Source organism: Panthera pardus, unplaced genomic scaffold (genome assembly GCF_024362965.1).
Source record: "Panthera pardus isolate Hobbes unplaced genomic scaffold, ASM2436296v1 HiC_scaffold_8, whole genome shotgun sequence".
Classification (NCBI taxonomy): domain Eukaryota; kingdom Metazoa; phylum Chordata; class Mammalia; order Carnivora; family Felidae; genus Panthera; species Panthera pardus.
Window position 1 is genome coordinate 49862058 of NW_026527013.1, and position 18017 is coordinate 49880074.

General features: G+C 39.3%; 1 protein-coding gene across 3 annotated transcripts in view; it reads left to right on the top strand.

The window, feature by feature from the left end:
- The window catches only part of GRM7 (glutamate metabotropic receptor 7), an 876035-nt gene extending 870911 nt beyond the window's left edge, over positions 1-5124 (top strand). For all 3 annotated transcript variants that reach the window (XM_053897751.1, XM_019428301.2, XM_019428302.2), the window contains one exon: positions 3923-5124. Coding sequence is in view for 1 of the 3 variants with exons in the window: in XM_019428302.2 (XP_019283847.1) it covers positions 3923-3972 (50 nt within the window). In the remaining 2 variants the exon portion in view is untranslated. The remainder of the gene's footprint in view (positions 1-3922) is intronic.
- The last annotated feature ends 12893 nt before the right edge of the window (positions 5125-18017 follow it).

Consider the following 18017-nt stretch of genomic DNA (forward strand, 5'->3'; position numbering starts at 1 on the left):
TACAATTTGTGTGGCTGTGTGAATCACTTCATAGACACTGATAGGTATACATATCTACATATACATTTAAATTTTAAAAACAGCTCACAGAAACATAGCATATTGTTAATGAACTATACAATTCCTTATTATTTAAAAAATATGGAAGAGAGAAAAGAGACCTATTTAATTTTATTCATTCCAAATTTTATATTTATTTATGTTTCCCATAATTCACTGTTGTGTATAATATCCACAAGACTCTTTTTCCTTTCCATTTTTTCCTTTTTTTTCTTCACTTCCTATAGTTGGGATATTAAGTGTTCCATGGAACACACTTGAGAAATTAAGTATTTTGTGAGACCAACAGGCTTGGGAGAAACTCAAGGAAAAAAGCAGTTCACTCAAGTTAATGTCAAATTGTGTGTGATTTTGATAATACACCAAGAGTAAGTTGGAATGTCTAATGTTTTTTTAAGGAACAAAGCACTTCATTGCAAAAGCCTGTGTCCACAACACTGCCTCATAGTAAACATAAACTCTTTAAGAGAGCTTGCTTTGAAAACTACTGATGTAGGTAACTTTAAAAAATTTGAGAGGAACCATGCCGTATGTTCCTAATGGTCCTTAAAACTTGTAACTTTACAAAAAAACAATTCTGTTTTAAAATTTTAAAAGTTTATTTCCTTAGTAAGTATTTCACTGCACAAGTAAGCAATTATTTTTTCTAGGCCATAAACTACATTGCTATTCAAATAAATAGAATTATCAGACACCACAGGCACTTATCTTATTTACTCACAAGGCTAGAACATTTTAAAAATAAACATAATAATACATTGGACACTGCTTTGAAATGCATGTAAATTGCCATTCTAGGACCTGCACAACTCCATCACCATTAGTTGCAATGTTCTCCAGCTATTCTGCAAAGAAAGCATGAACTGAGGCTAATCATTTGTATAAAATGTTGCAATTTAAAAATAACTTTATGGGGGCACCTGGGTGGCTCAGTCGGTTAAGCGGCGAACTTTGGCTCATGTCATGATCTTGTGGTCCACGAGTTCGAGCCCCAGGTCGGGTTCTGTGCTGACAGCTCAGAGTCTGGAGCCTGCTTTACATTCTGTGCCTCCCTCTCTCTCCGCCCCTCTCCTACTCATGCTCTGTGTCCCTCACTCCTGCCCTCTCATTCACACACAAAAAATAAACATTAAAAACAAATTTTGGGGGGCTCCTGGGTGGCCCAGTCGGTTGGGTGTCCAACTTCAGCTCAGGTCATGATCTCACCACTTGTGAGTTCGAGCCCCACGTTGGACTGTGTACTGACAGCTCAGAGCCTAGAGCCTGCTTCAAATGCTATGTGTCCCTCTCTCTCTGACCCTCTCCCATTCACTCTCTTTCTCTCAAAAACAAATAAACGTTAAAACAATAAAGTTTTTATATAAAAAATAAAAATAAATAAAAATACTGTCATGCATTATGTTACCAGATGAGAAAATGGAGTATTTCATACATTGATGCCATTAACAGACCACAGGGTGACAATTATCCTACCTATTTTACAAAGGCTCAGAGAAGTTCAGTGTCATTGGACCGGTCTAAGTCACACCTCAAGTAAGTAAGTGATAGAGCTAAATCAGAACCTGGGGCAGGTGAGTCCAAATGAAGCATGGTCTTCCAACTATGGTATAGAGAGCAAACTATAGATTCAAACATCAGCCTTCGTTTGGAATGCTGGTCCCTCTGAGCCTCAGACCTCTCCTATGTAAGGTGGCAATCATGAAAGCACTCATCTCAAGGCTTGCAAACACAAGAAGATAATCCATGACAAGCATCAGTAAATTTCCACCATTGTTATTATCACTTCAAAATTTTTACCGCATCGTGATGATAGTTTAATGCAAACCAATACTCAGCTGTGCAATGTAAGGGCAACATATTCTAACTTATTCTTTTGCTGAAGACTCTTCTGGAGAAATTGGTATTTTAAAAAAACCTGTTTGAGGAATTTCAATTGTGTTTTGCTTTTTTCACTAGACAGTTATGCTTATAGGGAAAACAGTCACACAATAATCACACAATAGAGGTAGTCTCACGTATTTAGGTCATTTTAAGCCTCTGAGTTTTTCCTTTGATTTCCCCCCACTTTGTCCTGAGGATAGTTAGCATATTGGCATGTGATGAGGTAGGTTGTGGTTGTTTCTTGCACCTATCTGCTCCAAGTTTTCTTTCTAGCTATGACCCTGTAAATAGGCTTCAGAGTAAAGAAAATATTAAAAAATTTTTTTAATGTTTATTTATTTTTGAGACAGAGAGACACAGAGCATAAGCAGAGGAGGAGCAGAGAAAAGAGGGAGACACAGAATCCTAAGCAGGCTCCAGGCTCCGAACCATCAGCATAGAGCCTGACGCGGGGCTCAAATTCACACACCACGAGATCATGACTTGTGCTAAAGTCATACGCTTAACCGACTGAGCCACCCAGGCACCCCAAGAAAACATTTTTAGAAAGCTATTCTCTTTATACTCAAATTGAGCATATAAAAGAAGACAGTAAAGGTTGTAACAACAATGGGAACCTTCTTAGAATACTGGGGGCATTGCTGATACCATGCATTTATCGAGGATGCGGCATCTTGACCTGTTTCATGACCATATTTTCCAGAAGACTCTCCATTTCATAGAATTAATTTTCCTATAATTTCTGTTAATAAATGCAATGTGATTTCATAAAGGAGTCTGAGTCTTCAAATCAGAATTTGTCAGAACCAGAGTCTAAATTTTTAATCCGGAAAATCTGTCTTTTTGTATAGTGTACACATGCATGTATATATCAGTAAAATACTGGCTGCTTTACTTACTCAAAGTTCAGATCCAAACTCTCTCTCAGTGTGTTATTGTGGCTTCTCCATTCTTCTAAATCCCTATATGAATCCCTACTTAAGAATTTTTTAAGACTCTTGTTACTTGTTTGTATTAAATGAATAATACTATTTAGAATAAAAAACATTAAGTAAAATAAGCCATCAGTAAATGCTCCCTGACAGTTAATTTGTGTCCAACAGAAGCTGATGTAAAACTTCTACCATTTAATAAATAAAGAACATGTCACACAACAGCAATTATATTACTCGGTATTGAGAACTAGAGTATAAATCAGAGTCATACGTTGGGATCTCGGTGTCTTTGTTTCCAGCCCAAGAACAGGAAAGGGTCTGGCATATGGTAGGCAACTGATGTGTATCTCCTGAATGAATGAATGAATGAATGAATGAATGAATGAATAGAGTTGGGTCATAGAATTACTGTGCCAAATAAGTAATTTATCCCACATTTAAGGAAAACAATGTAATGCATCCATGTTGAGATTAAAGTGAGCCTCAGATTTTGATGGAAATGTTCCACAAATTACATTTACAACTTACTGATGCAAACTCTATGAAAATCAGTCAACAGTAATTTGATTGTGTGACTCCTAACTGAACAAGACAGTCTGGTTGACCTAATCTTTAGTCAACCAACATTCATTCCAGTGACCGAGGACAGACCTTTCCCAAGCAAAAACCATTTTTTATGAGAAGGTCTGGGAGAAGATTACACAACAAAATATACTGCAACATGGGTAGGCTCTTTAAGCTTAAGGTTGGCTAATTAGAAAGCATGGCATCCACTATTAATTTACTAACCATTATAAACCATAAAGAGGGAGGTTGGAGACATCTCAGAATAAAGAACACAGATGGTTTGAGAATTGCTGGACACTGCAGATTTTAGTAGACAAAACCTTAGAAACAGTCATAGGAATCCAAAGTGATTTGTGTGTTCCTTAGTGGTGCATTGTTCCTTCTTGACTTTGAACCCAGGTCCTTCTGGATCTAAATCTGTTTCTACCTTTGCAAACAAGGTCATTGCTACAACTGACCCTTTTACATTTTTCTTTCAGGCCCTGCTGCAAAAAAGAAGTATGTCAGTTATAATAACCTGGTTATCTAACCTGTTTCATTCCATGGAACCATGGAAGAGGAAGACCCTCAGTTATTTCGTCACCCAACCTGGCATAGGACTCTTTTGGTCCTGCCCGCTGCCCATCACTGGAGGAGCATCCCCGGCCAGGAGACCAACGTTAGAGGATCCAAGTGTCCTACACAGCTGCTTTATGAAATATTCTTACTTTATCTTGGCTTAATAAGTCACTGGCATCAGCACTGCCAACTCGGCTGCAATTTTGGACCTTCCCTACCATAGGGAGTGTTGAGACTCAAGTCCCACCCAGGCTCTTTAGGATGAACCATCGAGAGCCACAGTGAACGTTTTGGGGCTGACTTGTCTTTCTACGTATGTACTTCCAGACTGCAAGGTTTTGAAATTTTCTGTACAGTTTGTGAGGACTTTTGCACTTTGCCATCTGATGTTGTACCTTGGTTCACTGTTTGTTTTCGAATGCCTTGTTTCCATAGAGCCCTATTCTCTCAGACGGCAGAATATTTGGAAAAATTTTTAAACAATTCAAATGTTAAAAAGATCTCGGCAGACTAAAAGAAAAAAAAAGAAAGAAATTAAAACCACATATGTAATGACTGTATAATTATGATTATAGTACCACTGCAAATCATGTTATTTTTTTAACACAAAAAAGGTATTTAAAGACCAAAAACTGTGCTGAGAAAGTATGCCCCACCCACCTATCTTTGGTATAAGGATAGGTCACATGAAAGGAAGGTATTGGCTGAACTGAATAGAGGTCTTCATCTTTGGAATGCATGCCAGTAATGTATTTTACAGTACATGTTAATAATTTACGTTCAATATTTGTATTTGTGTTCTCTTTTGTTATTTTAATTAAGGTAAATGGATATTTTGCAATAATTTTAATAATGATTAAGCTATTTGAAGAAAAGAATATGGATTTTTCATGTCTTGAGGTTTTGTTCATGCCCCCCTATGACTGACCAGTGTGATAAGGACTTTAAAAAAAAGCATGTATGTTTTTTACTGTTTGTAATAAGTACTTTCGTTAATCTTGCTGCTTATGTGCCAATTTAGTGGAAAAACACCCTTGCTGAAAAACTCCCCCTTTCCATTCTCTTTCAATTCTGTGATATTGTCCAAGAATGTACCAATAAAATTCTTTGGTTAACTTTTTTATTTCCTGAAATAAATATTTTTAGTTGTTTATCCCCTTTTAGTTATATAGCTTATTTCATAAAATCTTAAGTCTAGGGAACACTGTGAACAACCCAAGTTGTGAAAGAAATAAGCCTTCACTCACAAGTCCTATCTGAAATGCATAGATAAATCCAGAGACGCTAAATTCTCTCCTAAAAAAAAAGGAGCTAGCACAAAGCCCATGCATTTTGTCTCCTTATAAGTGAAATTGAGACCTGAGAACCCTCAGACATTGACTCAGTAAGTTACTCACCAAAAACAGTCAAAGTGTCAGAGGGAAGAGAAAATAAAGAAATACTAGCCTCAATAAACAATTTGGGGGCAAATGAGTGAAAAGATGAAAGTCTCTGTGAAATTTAACCAAAGAACCTAAGTAAAGATTTTTACAACAATGCATTTGTCTGTACTTACCAACAAATATGGTAGCCATGTTGACAGCAAGATTAAGACTTGGGGTTCCCCAAAGTCAAATGTGGGAAATACCCTCAACAATAACTTGGGTGTCAGGATCACAGAAGAATGTCGGTTTACAGAGGGTGACATTTATCCTTAGCACTCAGGGTAGGGCCCCAAAATACATTTAAATGGATTTAAATGGCCCATTGTGGATCTACTTGTGACTAATTTTCTACAGTCACTGAACTCCACTAACCTCTTGCTGCTTAGCCCATGCAATGTGTACACAAAGACTAGAAACCTTATTTCAGGATCACGCTAAGAAAAATTAAAATACCACCCACTTTTTTCCTAGCCCTTAAACACCCTTCAAGCAATAGACCAATGAGATAAAAAGCTAATCACAGCAGGTAGGAGTTTTGGATCATCCACACTTTCAAGTTATAGAGCCAAACAATCCAGGGTGAGAGCTGGCTCCCCTCCAGCTAGCTATCCTGGGGAAAGTTATGGAAACATTCTGAATGCTCCATTTCCTCCAGCAGAAAACAAGTTAATACTACTACATATTTCATAGACTTAGCAGGATTAAGAGAAAAGGAAAAAATCCATGCAAAGGGCTTAGAACACTGCTTGGCACTCGGTTAACTTGCCACGTGTGTTAGCTAGCATCCGCACCACCATGGCTGTTACATTTTGTCTTAAAAATAAAATTAAGTGCACAGTGCTTTCTCATTCCAGACATGCAAACACAATCTGTAAAATAGCACATGGGAAAGTCAGGCTGACTTTGGGCCACGTAGAAGAAATAATTTCTTTCACCAAGAAATTGCAAGAGCCTTTCCAAAAGATTCCAACATATAAGCAAGAGTGCAGGGGAAATAACAAAAGCACTTTACTTAGGATTGCCAAGAGCTCCTGCCAAGGACCTTTACTCTGGCCCAGGATCCTCAGCATAGAATTGAAATAACAGTGATGGAGATAATGACAAGGATAAAAATTAAAGCTTCTATAGTACTATAAGGAATTGTTATATACATTACATATATATATATATATATATATATACACACACACACACACACACACACATATATATACACTAAATATATATTGTTTACTTTATATGCATTATATACCTCATGGATGTCATACGCATTACAATGCATACTAATCCTCAGAAGGCAGTTCTAATCATGTTCCAGAAACTCCATCCCCAACCCAGTAGCTAAGTTGAAATATGTCTGTAGCCCTAGGACAGATGTAATAGAAAGTGTTCCAATAACAGGGCAGCAGAATGAATGCACTCCCCTCCAGGACCCGGTGCTCTTTCCCAAATATCAGCTATTCTCTTACCCAGCACCATCCCCACCCTGCACAGCCACATGACTCCACTTTCTCATGTATATTTCCAGTTTCTTAAACATCACGATATCAGATGTCTTTTCAGAGCTGATCTAAAGGAACAGTGCTCCCCCCCACCCCCATCACAGTGAATCCACTGACCTGCTTTATTCATTTCTGCAATACTCATGACGTGACTTTTTAGATTTGCTTCTTTGTCTTTGCTAGTCCTGCTGAGGTTTTAGGGGTAATAGTGGGGTCTGGAGCCAACGGCCAAGAAAGAATTCTTGAAGATGTCTTTGGTGCCAAAAGGTGATTTTATTGAAGCACAGGGAGAGGACTGGTGGGCAGGTAGAGCTGCCCAGGGACAGCTTAAATACTATGGAATTGGGGGAGGTAGAGTCCAGGGGAAGTTCCCAGTGAGATGTTCATATGCTAAAGAAGACTCCCAGGATACTGGAGGCCTAGCTGTTGTCATGTTGTTTTCCCTTCAGCAAAGCATTAGCATCAAGACAGTAGGGAGTTTCTGGAGAAAGAGTATTTGCCAGTGGGCTGCAGGTTATAAAGAAATTTATTTCTGCCATTTCTGCCTTTGTTTCTGCCTTTGTTTCCAACATCACTATGAAAGGGTGATGAAGAAGAGCCCTTTGTTCTGCCTTTGTTTCCAACATCACTATGAAAGGGTGATGAAGAAGAGCCCTGCAAGACTACAAACTCTATCAGTTAACTATTTGTTTTTCTTCTTTCCTCTCTTCTTGGGCAGGATTATCACACATATCCCACCTGGAGTTAGGGAGGAGGTATTTGTGGCCTGTCAGCTTGTCTTATGATTTCTCATCAGGTCCCTTTCTTCAGTGAGAACTAAAAGAAAACATAGATTGTCTGGTTTGTTCTCTGTAGTATCCCAGCACTCCAGACAAGGTTTGGCAAGGAGTAGGCACTCCCTGAGTATTTGTAAAGCAGTCAGGGAAAGGAAGCATGAATGGCTGAAGGTTAAGAGTGGGAGAAGAGGGGAAACAGTGGGAGAACAGTGGGAAAGAGGATGGAGGAAACATGCTGGTGGCTGCAGCAGCCTTGGTGGCAGAGGCGGGGCTGGAGCTGGGTCTTTAAGGACAGGTAAGGGGCGCCTGGGTGGCTCAGTTGGTTGGACATCCATCTTCAGCCTAGGTCATGATCTTGTGGTCTGTGAATTCAAGCCCCATGTCAGGCTCTGTGTTGACAGCCTGGAGCCTGCTTCCGATTCTGTCTCCCTCTCTCTCTGCCCCTCTCCTGCTCATGCTCTTTCTCTCTCTCTCAAAGATAAATAAAAATTAAAGAAAAGTTTAAGGACAGGTAAGACCCAGGGGATCCAGATGAACAAATGGGCAAGACGTGAACATTAGGGCTCATCCTCAACAGTAAAGGACAGAACTACTACTCTGGCATAGTGCTTCCTTTTGTCAGAATGTGAACCAGTCTTCTTAGAAAGTGAAGTGAGAACTTGATACAGATAACTGGATATTCTCTATCAGAAGCTGTTTTATCCGGGCACCTGGGTTGCTCAGTTGGTTGAGCATCAGAGTCTTGATTTCAGCTCAAGTTTCATCTTGTGTATGGTTCATGGGTTTGAGTCCCACATCGGGCTCTACGTTGACAGTCAGTGCAGAACCTGCTTGGGATTCTCTCCCTCTCTCTCTCTGTCCCTCCCCAGCTTGTCTCTCTCTCAAAATAAATAACCTTTTACATAATAATTCTACAAAAACAAAACAAAAGGCAAAACACCTCTGTCATCTGAAAGAGGAGGGGAGGAGTGGCGGCACAAGGGAGATGAAGTAACAGGAAGGTACTGGATTTAGAATCACAACTCCTAGGTCAAAGCACATTTTGGCTGGGTCATCTCAGGCATCCCACACACCTGTGCATTCTTCCCATCTTCATTCTTGTCATATCAACACGACATGGATTCAAGCCTTTGCATCCATCAGACCACTCTTTACGAACCTGTTCCAAATGTTAACTTCACGATCAAAATGTGTTAACCAATAACCTGCAACAGGTGGGAGGGGGGTGGCTGGGGTCCAAGGGGAGACTTCAGCATGAAGAATGATTCAGCTGTCACATGTGTCAGCATGATTCATGCCTAAGATATCCAGCAATGCCTTTGGCCACCACTTCACACAAACAAACTCAAGTAGGAGACTCCAATAGATAAAATCCCTCAATCCCTCCTCCAGTTGGTGCTGTTGTATTATCTCTTATTTGACATTTTTCTTTTTCTTTTTAAAGTTTGCTTATTTTGAGAGAGACCGCAAGAGTGAGAGTGGGGGAAGGGCAGAGAGAATCCTGACATTTTTTCTTCTGTAAATTATCCTTTTGTCAAATTTACTTTATCATGCCCTCAAATGAATGTCTGTTTAGATCCTGATACTCTTATCTGTATTCTAGCCTTCCAACTGCCATGGTAGTGATAAATCTGCTTAGTAACTCTCAGCCAAGGTAGTGATAATATTCTGGAGAATGCTAGAGACTAGAGCAGGGCATTGGCGGCTTCTACCAGAGACCCATGGTGAGGCTGACCTTGGTGCATGAATCAGCATTAGGTAGATGGATATAGATACAGTCATTGCTCTAATTAGAAATCCCTCAAAACTGCAGGAACAATTGTCCTGTGTTGTTTTCTCTTGCCCAACAAAAAATAACAAGAAATGAACCAAAGCTAAGGGCATTTGTGATACCTTGTGAAAATCCACACACCTATATCCACGTTGTTTCTCTGACTCTCTGTCACAAAACCTAAGACAGACCAACAATCCTATCACTTCATGAACCATGAATGACTTCTAGGGCTGTCTTTTTTTTTTCCTAAGTATGGAAAATAAGACATCGACTTCATTATCTTCCCTGCAATCCTTCCATGGACTCAAATCAAGCTCCTAAGTTATTCCTAAGGCCATAAGCATGTGAAGTTCTGGCCGTGTTGTACCACCTCCAGACTCCGGGCACACTCTGAATCCCCAGGACTCCTCGAGGGCAGAGGAGAGCATGGAGCATGGCTTGGAACCTATAGCACAACACAGTCTGCTTACACCCTCAAACTCATCACCACAGGGGGGGATCACACAGTGGTTGCCAACTCTGATGTTGACCTAATGGATTTATTTTGTTTGGCTAATGAATAAGTCAAGCATTGTCAAAAGAGGTGTGGGCAATTCAAGCACCTAAGACTTACAGAATACCTGTTCCATTCACATGGCCTTCCTGGCATCTGTCTTTCTTTGACCCCAAACCTTCACTATGCTTCCTGTCCCACTTGCCAATGTGTTTATCCTGGCTTTTCTTGTCTCACACTTTTCCTGTTTACAATGAAATTAGTAAATCAATCAAGTTGAAGCAAGGTACAAATTCTGATTTCTAATTCCTTTAACTTTTGTTAACATTTGTCTTAGACAAATGCTTCCAAATGTTAATGTGTCTTTAAATCAACTGGGGATCTTATTAAAAATGCAGATTCTGATTCAGCAGGAAGGGCCTAGGGTTCTGCATTTCTAATAAGCTCCTTGGGGATATGATGGTACTGCTGGTACCTGAATTGGAGTTTGGTTCTCAACCCTGACTGTATATTCAGTTCACTAAGGGCATTTAAAATATACCCATAGCAAGAACCACCACCCCACCCCCCCCCATAAAGAGTCCATTTTATTTAGTCTGGGTAAAGCTTGGGCATTTTGTTTTTTCTCCACATGCTTCCCATGTGTACGGTGGGAGATTAATGTTCTTAATGGGTCTTGGGACTTAGCATAAGAATTCCCTGGAGGCAATTCTAAAGCACACAATGCTGGGCCCCTGCCGCCCTCACCCCCAACCAGAGTTTTATCTCTGTAGGTCCAGGGTGGGAAGTCATAGTTTGCAATTCTAACACTTTCCCAGGTGATGTTGATGCTGCTGGTCCAGGGGCCATACTTTGAGAACCACTGGGCAAGTCTAAACAACCAAATTACTTTTTCTGTATTCTGGCTTTGCACACAACAAAAGGTTAAAACAAGCAAAAGACTCTTTTTCAGCTCTAACTCATTTTGCACACCTCCATTCATTCTGGACTTTAGGCTTCAAACATTACCCTTGTAGGTTTCCATCACTGTTCTGCAGTGGTCTGCATTTGCCCATCTTCCAGCTTTTGCATAAATTGATTGAAACCCAACTCACTGGAAGGTTTGCTATATACCTACATTTGTCTCTTTAAATCACTTATCTCTCCTTTTCTGGGTTCGTGACCAGAGATTCAGAATTCTGTTTCTAAATGTATTCTGCTGTTAGGTTTGCCATCTTTCTATTTCTGATTTGAGTTCATTACAACATTTTGATGTTTTGAAATTCATCTCTCCAAAGCCTCATCTGCCTACTTGGCTATGAGCAGACTGGCTTAGAGGCTGAGATGACCTTGGTGCTTTCATTTAAGTGTCTTCTTTACCAGGTCTTCCTTGCTGGTCTGAATTTGGTTCAGAAAAGCATTATTTTCTCTTCACTGGCCCTTTACTGTTTTAATAGGCAATAGTAGAGAATTCAATCAACCGATAATTTGAGCACCTGCTATATACTAGGCACTGTCTCAATTCTTGGGGACACAGCAGTAAGAAGCCAAATCACATGCCCTCGAGAAGCTTGCATTCTAGGTAAGGTGTCAAGCATTTCAAAGATACTGCAATTTCATCCAGAGGTGGCCTCTTCAGGATGTATAATCAGATTCAGAGTCGAACACTCCACCCCAAATCTGTACTTCTCCCACTGCTCTTTTTCCTTTTCCTCCACTGCTACCCCCCACTTCTACTTAAAAAAAATTGGACATGCTGACTCTTTATTTTGCTTGCTGTTTGTTTTATTGTCCTGTGGGCTCCAAGCAGGCAGATCCCCAGCTGTGTACACACCTGGTTCCATAGTTGAGAACTTGCATTTGCCTCACAATTGCAGGGATCTATTCACTACAATGAAGGGAGATCCTAGGGAGAAATTATTCTAACTTTGAGTCAGGCAGCCAGTTAGCAGCATCCATTGTTAGAGTAACTGGCACTTTTTTTTTTAACCTTCTCCTTTGAACAAATGACTCTCCAGCCAGCTCTGCATCTGGCTACTTAGCTAGACAATGACAAAGTCTATCTTGGTGACTGTCATCCTCCCAGTGAACATTTACTACCAGGGAAATTGTGTCAGGCAAATCACACTGGTCTTTGAGCCGAGGGGGCAGGACTGCCCTTAGCTACTACCCAGAAATTGTGAAGAGCCAGCTTAGAGATAAGTTCATTAGGCACTTGGTTTGTGCTCAGCACTGTGGTAAGCAATTCATAGTCACCTCATCCAATCTTAAAAGCAGCTTTGTGTGGGAGGGGTTGATATTATCCTCATGTTTATGTGTAGTAAAATAAAGAGTAGCAGAATGATTTCCCTAAAGTCACGCAATTGGTAAACGGAAAAACTGGGATTTCAACCCAGATGTCATAGATTCTGGACCCAATACTATTAACCACTAAATTATCATGCCCAAAACATGTTTTCCTTCACCCCAAAATAACAATTATAATCACCATAGGCAAAATAAATCCCTAACCAGAATGAAAGAAGATTTTTACAGGATAAGTATGTGTATGAACAATACACAGTAATTATAGTAAGATAGACAATTAAACAGTATTAAAATTGATTCAGAAGAATGTTGTTGTAGAAAAATGCTCTTACAATTATTTTCAAGATGATTCCAACTACATAAATTCAAATATACATGCCAAGATAAAGCTTGAAGGAAAAATACAAAATGAGCCATGTAATTACAAATAATAATTATTTTTTACTCTTAATTTTTTCCTTAACTTTTTGTTTTCTTTGCAATGAACAAGCACTATATTTATCGTCAGGGGGAAAAGATAATTTGAAAATCATCCTATGGATTTCTGCTAAGTTGGCAAAGCAGTACGGCATGATGTTGGCTCCCTACTTGAAATCATCTTTGGGCATCAACTATAACAGCTCTTCTGGACCCTGAATTTACATTAGAATCTCCTTAGGGGCTTTTGAGAAATACTGACCCACTGGCTCCAACCCAGACTAATTAAAACAGAAATTTGGAGGGAAACCTAGATACTGATTTATTTTTAAATCCCCCCACAGTGTGGCTTTGAAAGAAACACAGATGCCAGGGATTAGGACTTGCATGGATACTAGGAATTAGAAATGATGAACCACCCCACCTATCATAGCACTTTCCTCCCACCTGTTTCCAGCAAATGCTCCCAAACTGAGAAACCAGACTCCCAACAGAGCAGAATGAGAGCCTGGAAATGGAGTGACACACATGGATCTTTGCGACAGAGATGAAAAAAGAATTCTGTCTATGCAAAAAAAAAATTGGAACACTTGCTCACATTATACATAATATAGTCAATCCAGATGGATTAAGGATGTAAGTGTCATAAGAAAAAAGAGAAAATATAAGAGAAGTAAGAGTAAATATAGGGAAGTATCTTTCTGACTTTGAAGGAATGATTTCTGAAGAACAAAGGGTTAACCATAGAAAAAATAATTACTAATTTTGATTATATCAGAATTAAGACTGCTGTTCCTCAAAAGTTAAAGAAAGTGGAGCTAAAACTATAATCTGTAAGAAGATATTTATAATAAATACACCAACAAAGGATTAATATTAGAAATATGTATTAGGAATAAATGTACATGTGCACATGGAATATATATATATATATATATATATATATATACACACACACATATATGTATGTGTATATATATATATAAGGAATATATATGAAATATACATGTAATAAAATGTCACATATATCTTATAATTAAGATAAAGACAAACTCCTCAATATTGACAAGAACAGATATTTCACGGAAGAGGAAATCCTATGACTGATAAACACATGAAGAGATGCTCAATTTCATTAGAAAAGAAAATGGAGATCACAATGAAAGAGCATTTTACACTTTACCCCATTCAACTGGAAGTGTCAGAAAGTTGTAAGAGATCTCACAGTCTCCTGATTTGAGTGTGAATTGGTACAACCACTTGGACAAAAAAATCTCCATTTCATAAACTTGAGTATCTGTGTTCCTTATGACCTGGCTGCTCTATTGCTCTGTAGTGACTCAAAAACATTATTTTTACAGGTGGTCCAGGAGACATGTAGAGGTATTTATACTAGCTCTGTTTACAATTACAAAGACCTGGAAATACCATAGTATCCACTGACAGAAAAATGGACACATAAAGCATGGTACAGTCATACAATGGAATACTACACAGCAGCAAAATCCATGAAATCACATAGATAAATCTTAACAACATAATATTGAGTGAAAAAGTTCTAGAAGAAAATTTACAAAATTCAGGATCATGGTCACCTCTAGGGGAAAATGGGGGAATGAGATAAGGAAAAAGGCCATAGGGAGAAGTGAATTACCAGTAATGGTGAGTTCTTATCTTAGGCTAGGTACAGGTTACCAAGTGCTCATTACATTTTATTATTTAAACATAAAGAAGGGTGGGCATGAACAAATAATGATGATGCTTTGTGTATCAGAGATGACAACTACCTCAATTGCCCTTGTGGCTACACACAAATATTCACACAATAATCTCAACTAAGATCCCAATCTTCCCACTATACATCTAGAAATTACCTGATCATTGTGCTGCTTATGTGATGAGCCACATTCTTCTAAGTGACTCCAAATTAGCAAAGCTCCATCATGTAATCATTAATCATTTAATCAGATCTGAAATTCTGCTAGCAGAGTGGCTCTACTCCCATTTCAGGAAGACAAAACTAAGGAGTAATAGAATTAAGTCAATAGCACTAGTCTTATTTCCATTCTCATGATCAAGAAAAGCCACAGCTTTTCTCCATCAAAGAGACAACATTTTGCTCTTTTCTATGGCTCAGACCTTGGTTTCATCAGCCTAATGTTCTGGTAAGTCCCACTTAGAAACATGAATCCAGCGCTTCTATCTGGCGATTGACAAAAAGGTAACATCAGCTCTCTTGGCTGCTGAGGAGGGATACCTCATGTCCACAACAAGCACCAATTATAGAGAAATAAAAGACCTAGGACCTACCCATTTTTATGCAATTCTCTAAACTGACAGTGACAAAATTTACCAATTATCCCAGTATTGTCTGTGATTTTGCTGGTTTTAGCTCAGGAAGTCCAGCCTCCTGGAAAACCCCCTGAGCCCAGGCAAACTGAGATTTATGGTCCCACTCCCCTGACCCAATGAATCATTTCATTCTGGTATCATTGGCTTTCTGCTCATTCTCTCTTGAATGGAAGAGATTTAGAATATAGGTCAAAATAAAGCTTGAGGATTTTCTATCTGGACAAATCATGTTGATCTTTCCAAAGGGAACTTGGCAGAGCTGTGCACGAATCTTTTTCAAAGATTCCTTAATACTTCCCATGTTCCCACTCTCATCTGTATTCCCTCCATCTGAAGACTCTTATTACACATTAAAAATGACTTGTATGACCCACTGGGGTGTACAAACACTTATTTTGAACAAAAGCTTCCAGACCAAGCTTCTGACACTGGAAGAAAAGGAATATAAATATTACTGAATCCTAGAATTACACACAATTCATTTAATTCTCTTTGGGGAGAGACTCAAAAGTGAAAAATAAAGGATAGGTAAGCAAGAATTCCCCTAAATTGTCCTGTCAGGAGAGGAGTGGCACATCTATCCTTAGCTCCTCAGCCATGTGGGGGGGGGGGCAGTTTAAATATTAATTTGCTTATCTGGTACTTTACATGTTATGTAGACAACCAGATCAATTGCACTAATGTAGGTAATTTACATCCAAAAAGGTCTGACAGTTGAGGTGAACTTGATCTACCACAGATCCACTAGCCCCAGTAAGATTGTACTTTTTTTTTTTTCATATTGTGATCACAAAGTGTCCCTTGTGATGGTGTTCTTGGAAAAAAATAAAGTTGCATGTGGAGTATTTCAAAGAAGATGAGCTAGAAGAAGGAAAGTATAATGAATACAAGCCCTGAATCACCACCACCTAACACTGGTGCAGTTGATTTCTCAAAAATGCTGGTTCTCTAACTTTAATGCGTAGGAGAAAACCCATATAAGGATGGTTTAAAGGCATGTTGGAGGGTCTGCTTCAGAATCTTTCATTTAGAAGCACTGCAATGGAACCCAAGAATCTTTATTTCCAGCCAGTTCCCACTGGCGATCCCGTTCAGGACAGACCAAACTTTAAGAGTGCCCATGTAGGCCCCTGAACCAAAGGTGGGGTCAGAATATGGGGAAGCAATGTTCTTTCCCAAGCTCAGCATCCTCACATCGGACACATCCAAGTCTGTATGTCTGGAGGGAAACTAGCAGAACTGCACATAGTACTTCCTCAATTCCTTAACACTTAGTAACAGAGAATTTTACTGAATTATTACAAGTTGCATGTAAATGATTTCAGATCCCAGGGGTACTAGAGTTATGTGAGGAAGCACATACAAAAAATGAAAACTGTTGAATTTATGCCATGTGTGGGACCTCACTGTGTAATTCTTCGACACGTGTGTGCATCAAAATTTTATACTGAATTTAACAAAACCCAATTTCCAATTTTTCAGTCATATTTGGGATTATATGGAAACTCCTTGGGGTGCCTGGGTGGCTCAGTCAGTTAAATGTCCAACTTCAGTTCAGGTCATGATCCTGTGGGTTTGTGAGTTCAAGTCTCATGTCAGGCTCTGTGCTGACAGCTCAGAGGTTGGAACCTGCTTTGGATTCTGTGTCTCCTTCTTTCTCTGCCTACCCCCCCCCCACACACACACACACACAACACACACTCTGTCTCTCTCTCTCTCTCTCAAAAATAAACATTTTTAAACAATTAAAGAAAAAAGAAACTCCTTTAAAAAAGTTTTTTCATGTTTTATTTACTTTTGAGAGAGAGTGGACAAGCAGGGCAGGGGCAGAGAGAGGGGAACAGAGGGTCTGAAGTGGGCTCAGCTCTGACAGCCGTGAGCCTGACATAGGGCTTGAACTTGCCAACTTTGAGAGCACGACCTGAGCTGAAGTCCAATGTTCAACTGACTGAGCCACCAAGGCACCCCTAATTTAATTCTTTTAAAAGTTTATTTTTGAGAGAGAGACAGAGACATAGAGAGAGAGAGAATCCCGAGAGTGGGGTCTGATGCCACAAACTGTGACATGATGACCTGAGCAGAAATCAAGAATCCAAGGCTTTAACTGACTGAGCCACCAGAAACTCCTTAATTTTAAATGCATTGTAATATTCCTCAGTGTTTTTAAGGGATTACATAAGGTAAAATACTACAGGCCTGACACACAGATATGTTTACATTTTTTAAAATTTTTTAATTAAAATTTTGATCTGGGTATTAGTTTGTCAGTGGGCTCAAGTGCCTGTCAGTGTGGAGGTAGGATGTGTTAGGGACAAGCGGCTGTGAGGCTGTGTCATTGAAGGATATCCACAAGGCAGGAGAAGAATCTGGGGAAGAAATTTAAATTCAACAAACAGAAAATATATAGGGGCACCTGGGTGGCTCAGACAATTAAGCATCCAACTCTCAATTTTGGCTCAGGTCATGATTTCAAGTTTTGTGGGTTTGAGCCCCACATCTGGCTCTGTGATGTCAGCGAGGAGACTGCTTGGGATTCTCTCCCTCTCCTCTCTCACTGCCCCTCTCCTGCTCTCACACACACTTTCTGTCTCTCAAAATAAATAAATACACTTAAAAAAATGAACACATATAGGAATTTATTTTTCTTAAGAAACAAAGTCTGTAGGTAGACAGTTAAGATGTGCTGTAGCTGATCAAGGATGATATCTAAGAATCTGAGTTCTTTGTCTTCTCCTGCACTGCCCCTCATCCTTGATGTTTGGCTTCCACCCTCATAATCACAAAATGGCTGCTGAACTTCCAATCACTACGTTCACACTTAAAGCAGTAAAAATAAAGCTACAAACCTCTTCCTGAGGCTTTGTCTTTTTATTCAGGAATAGAAACCCTTTTCTAAGAATTCTTACAGTTTTTTGGTCAGAGTTTATCATTTGTTCCCCAATGAAAAGCAGTCTCTTCAACAAAGGAGAGAATAGGAGTTTACTGGGAAGGT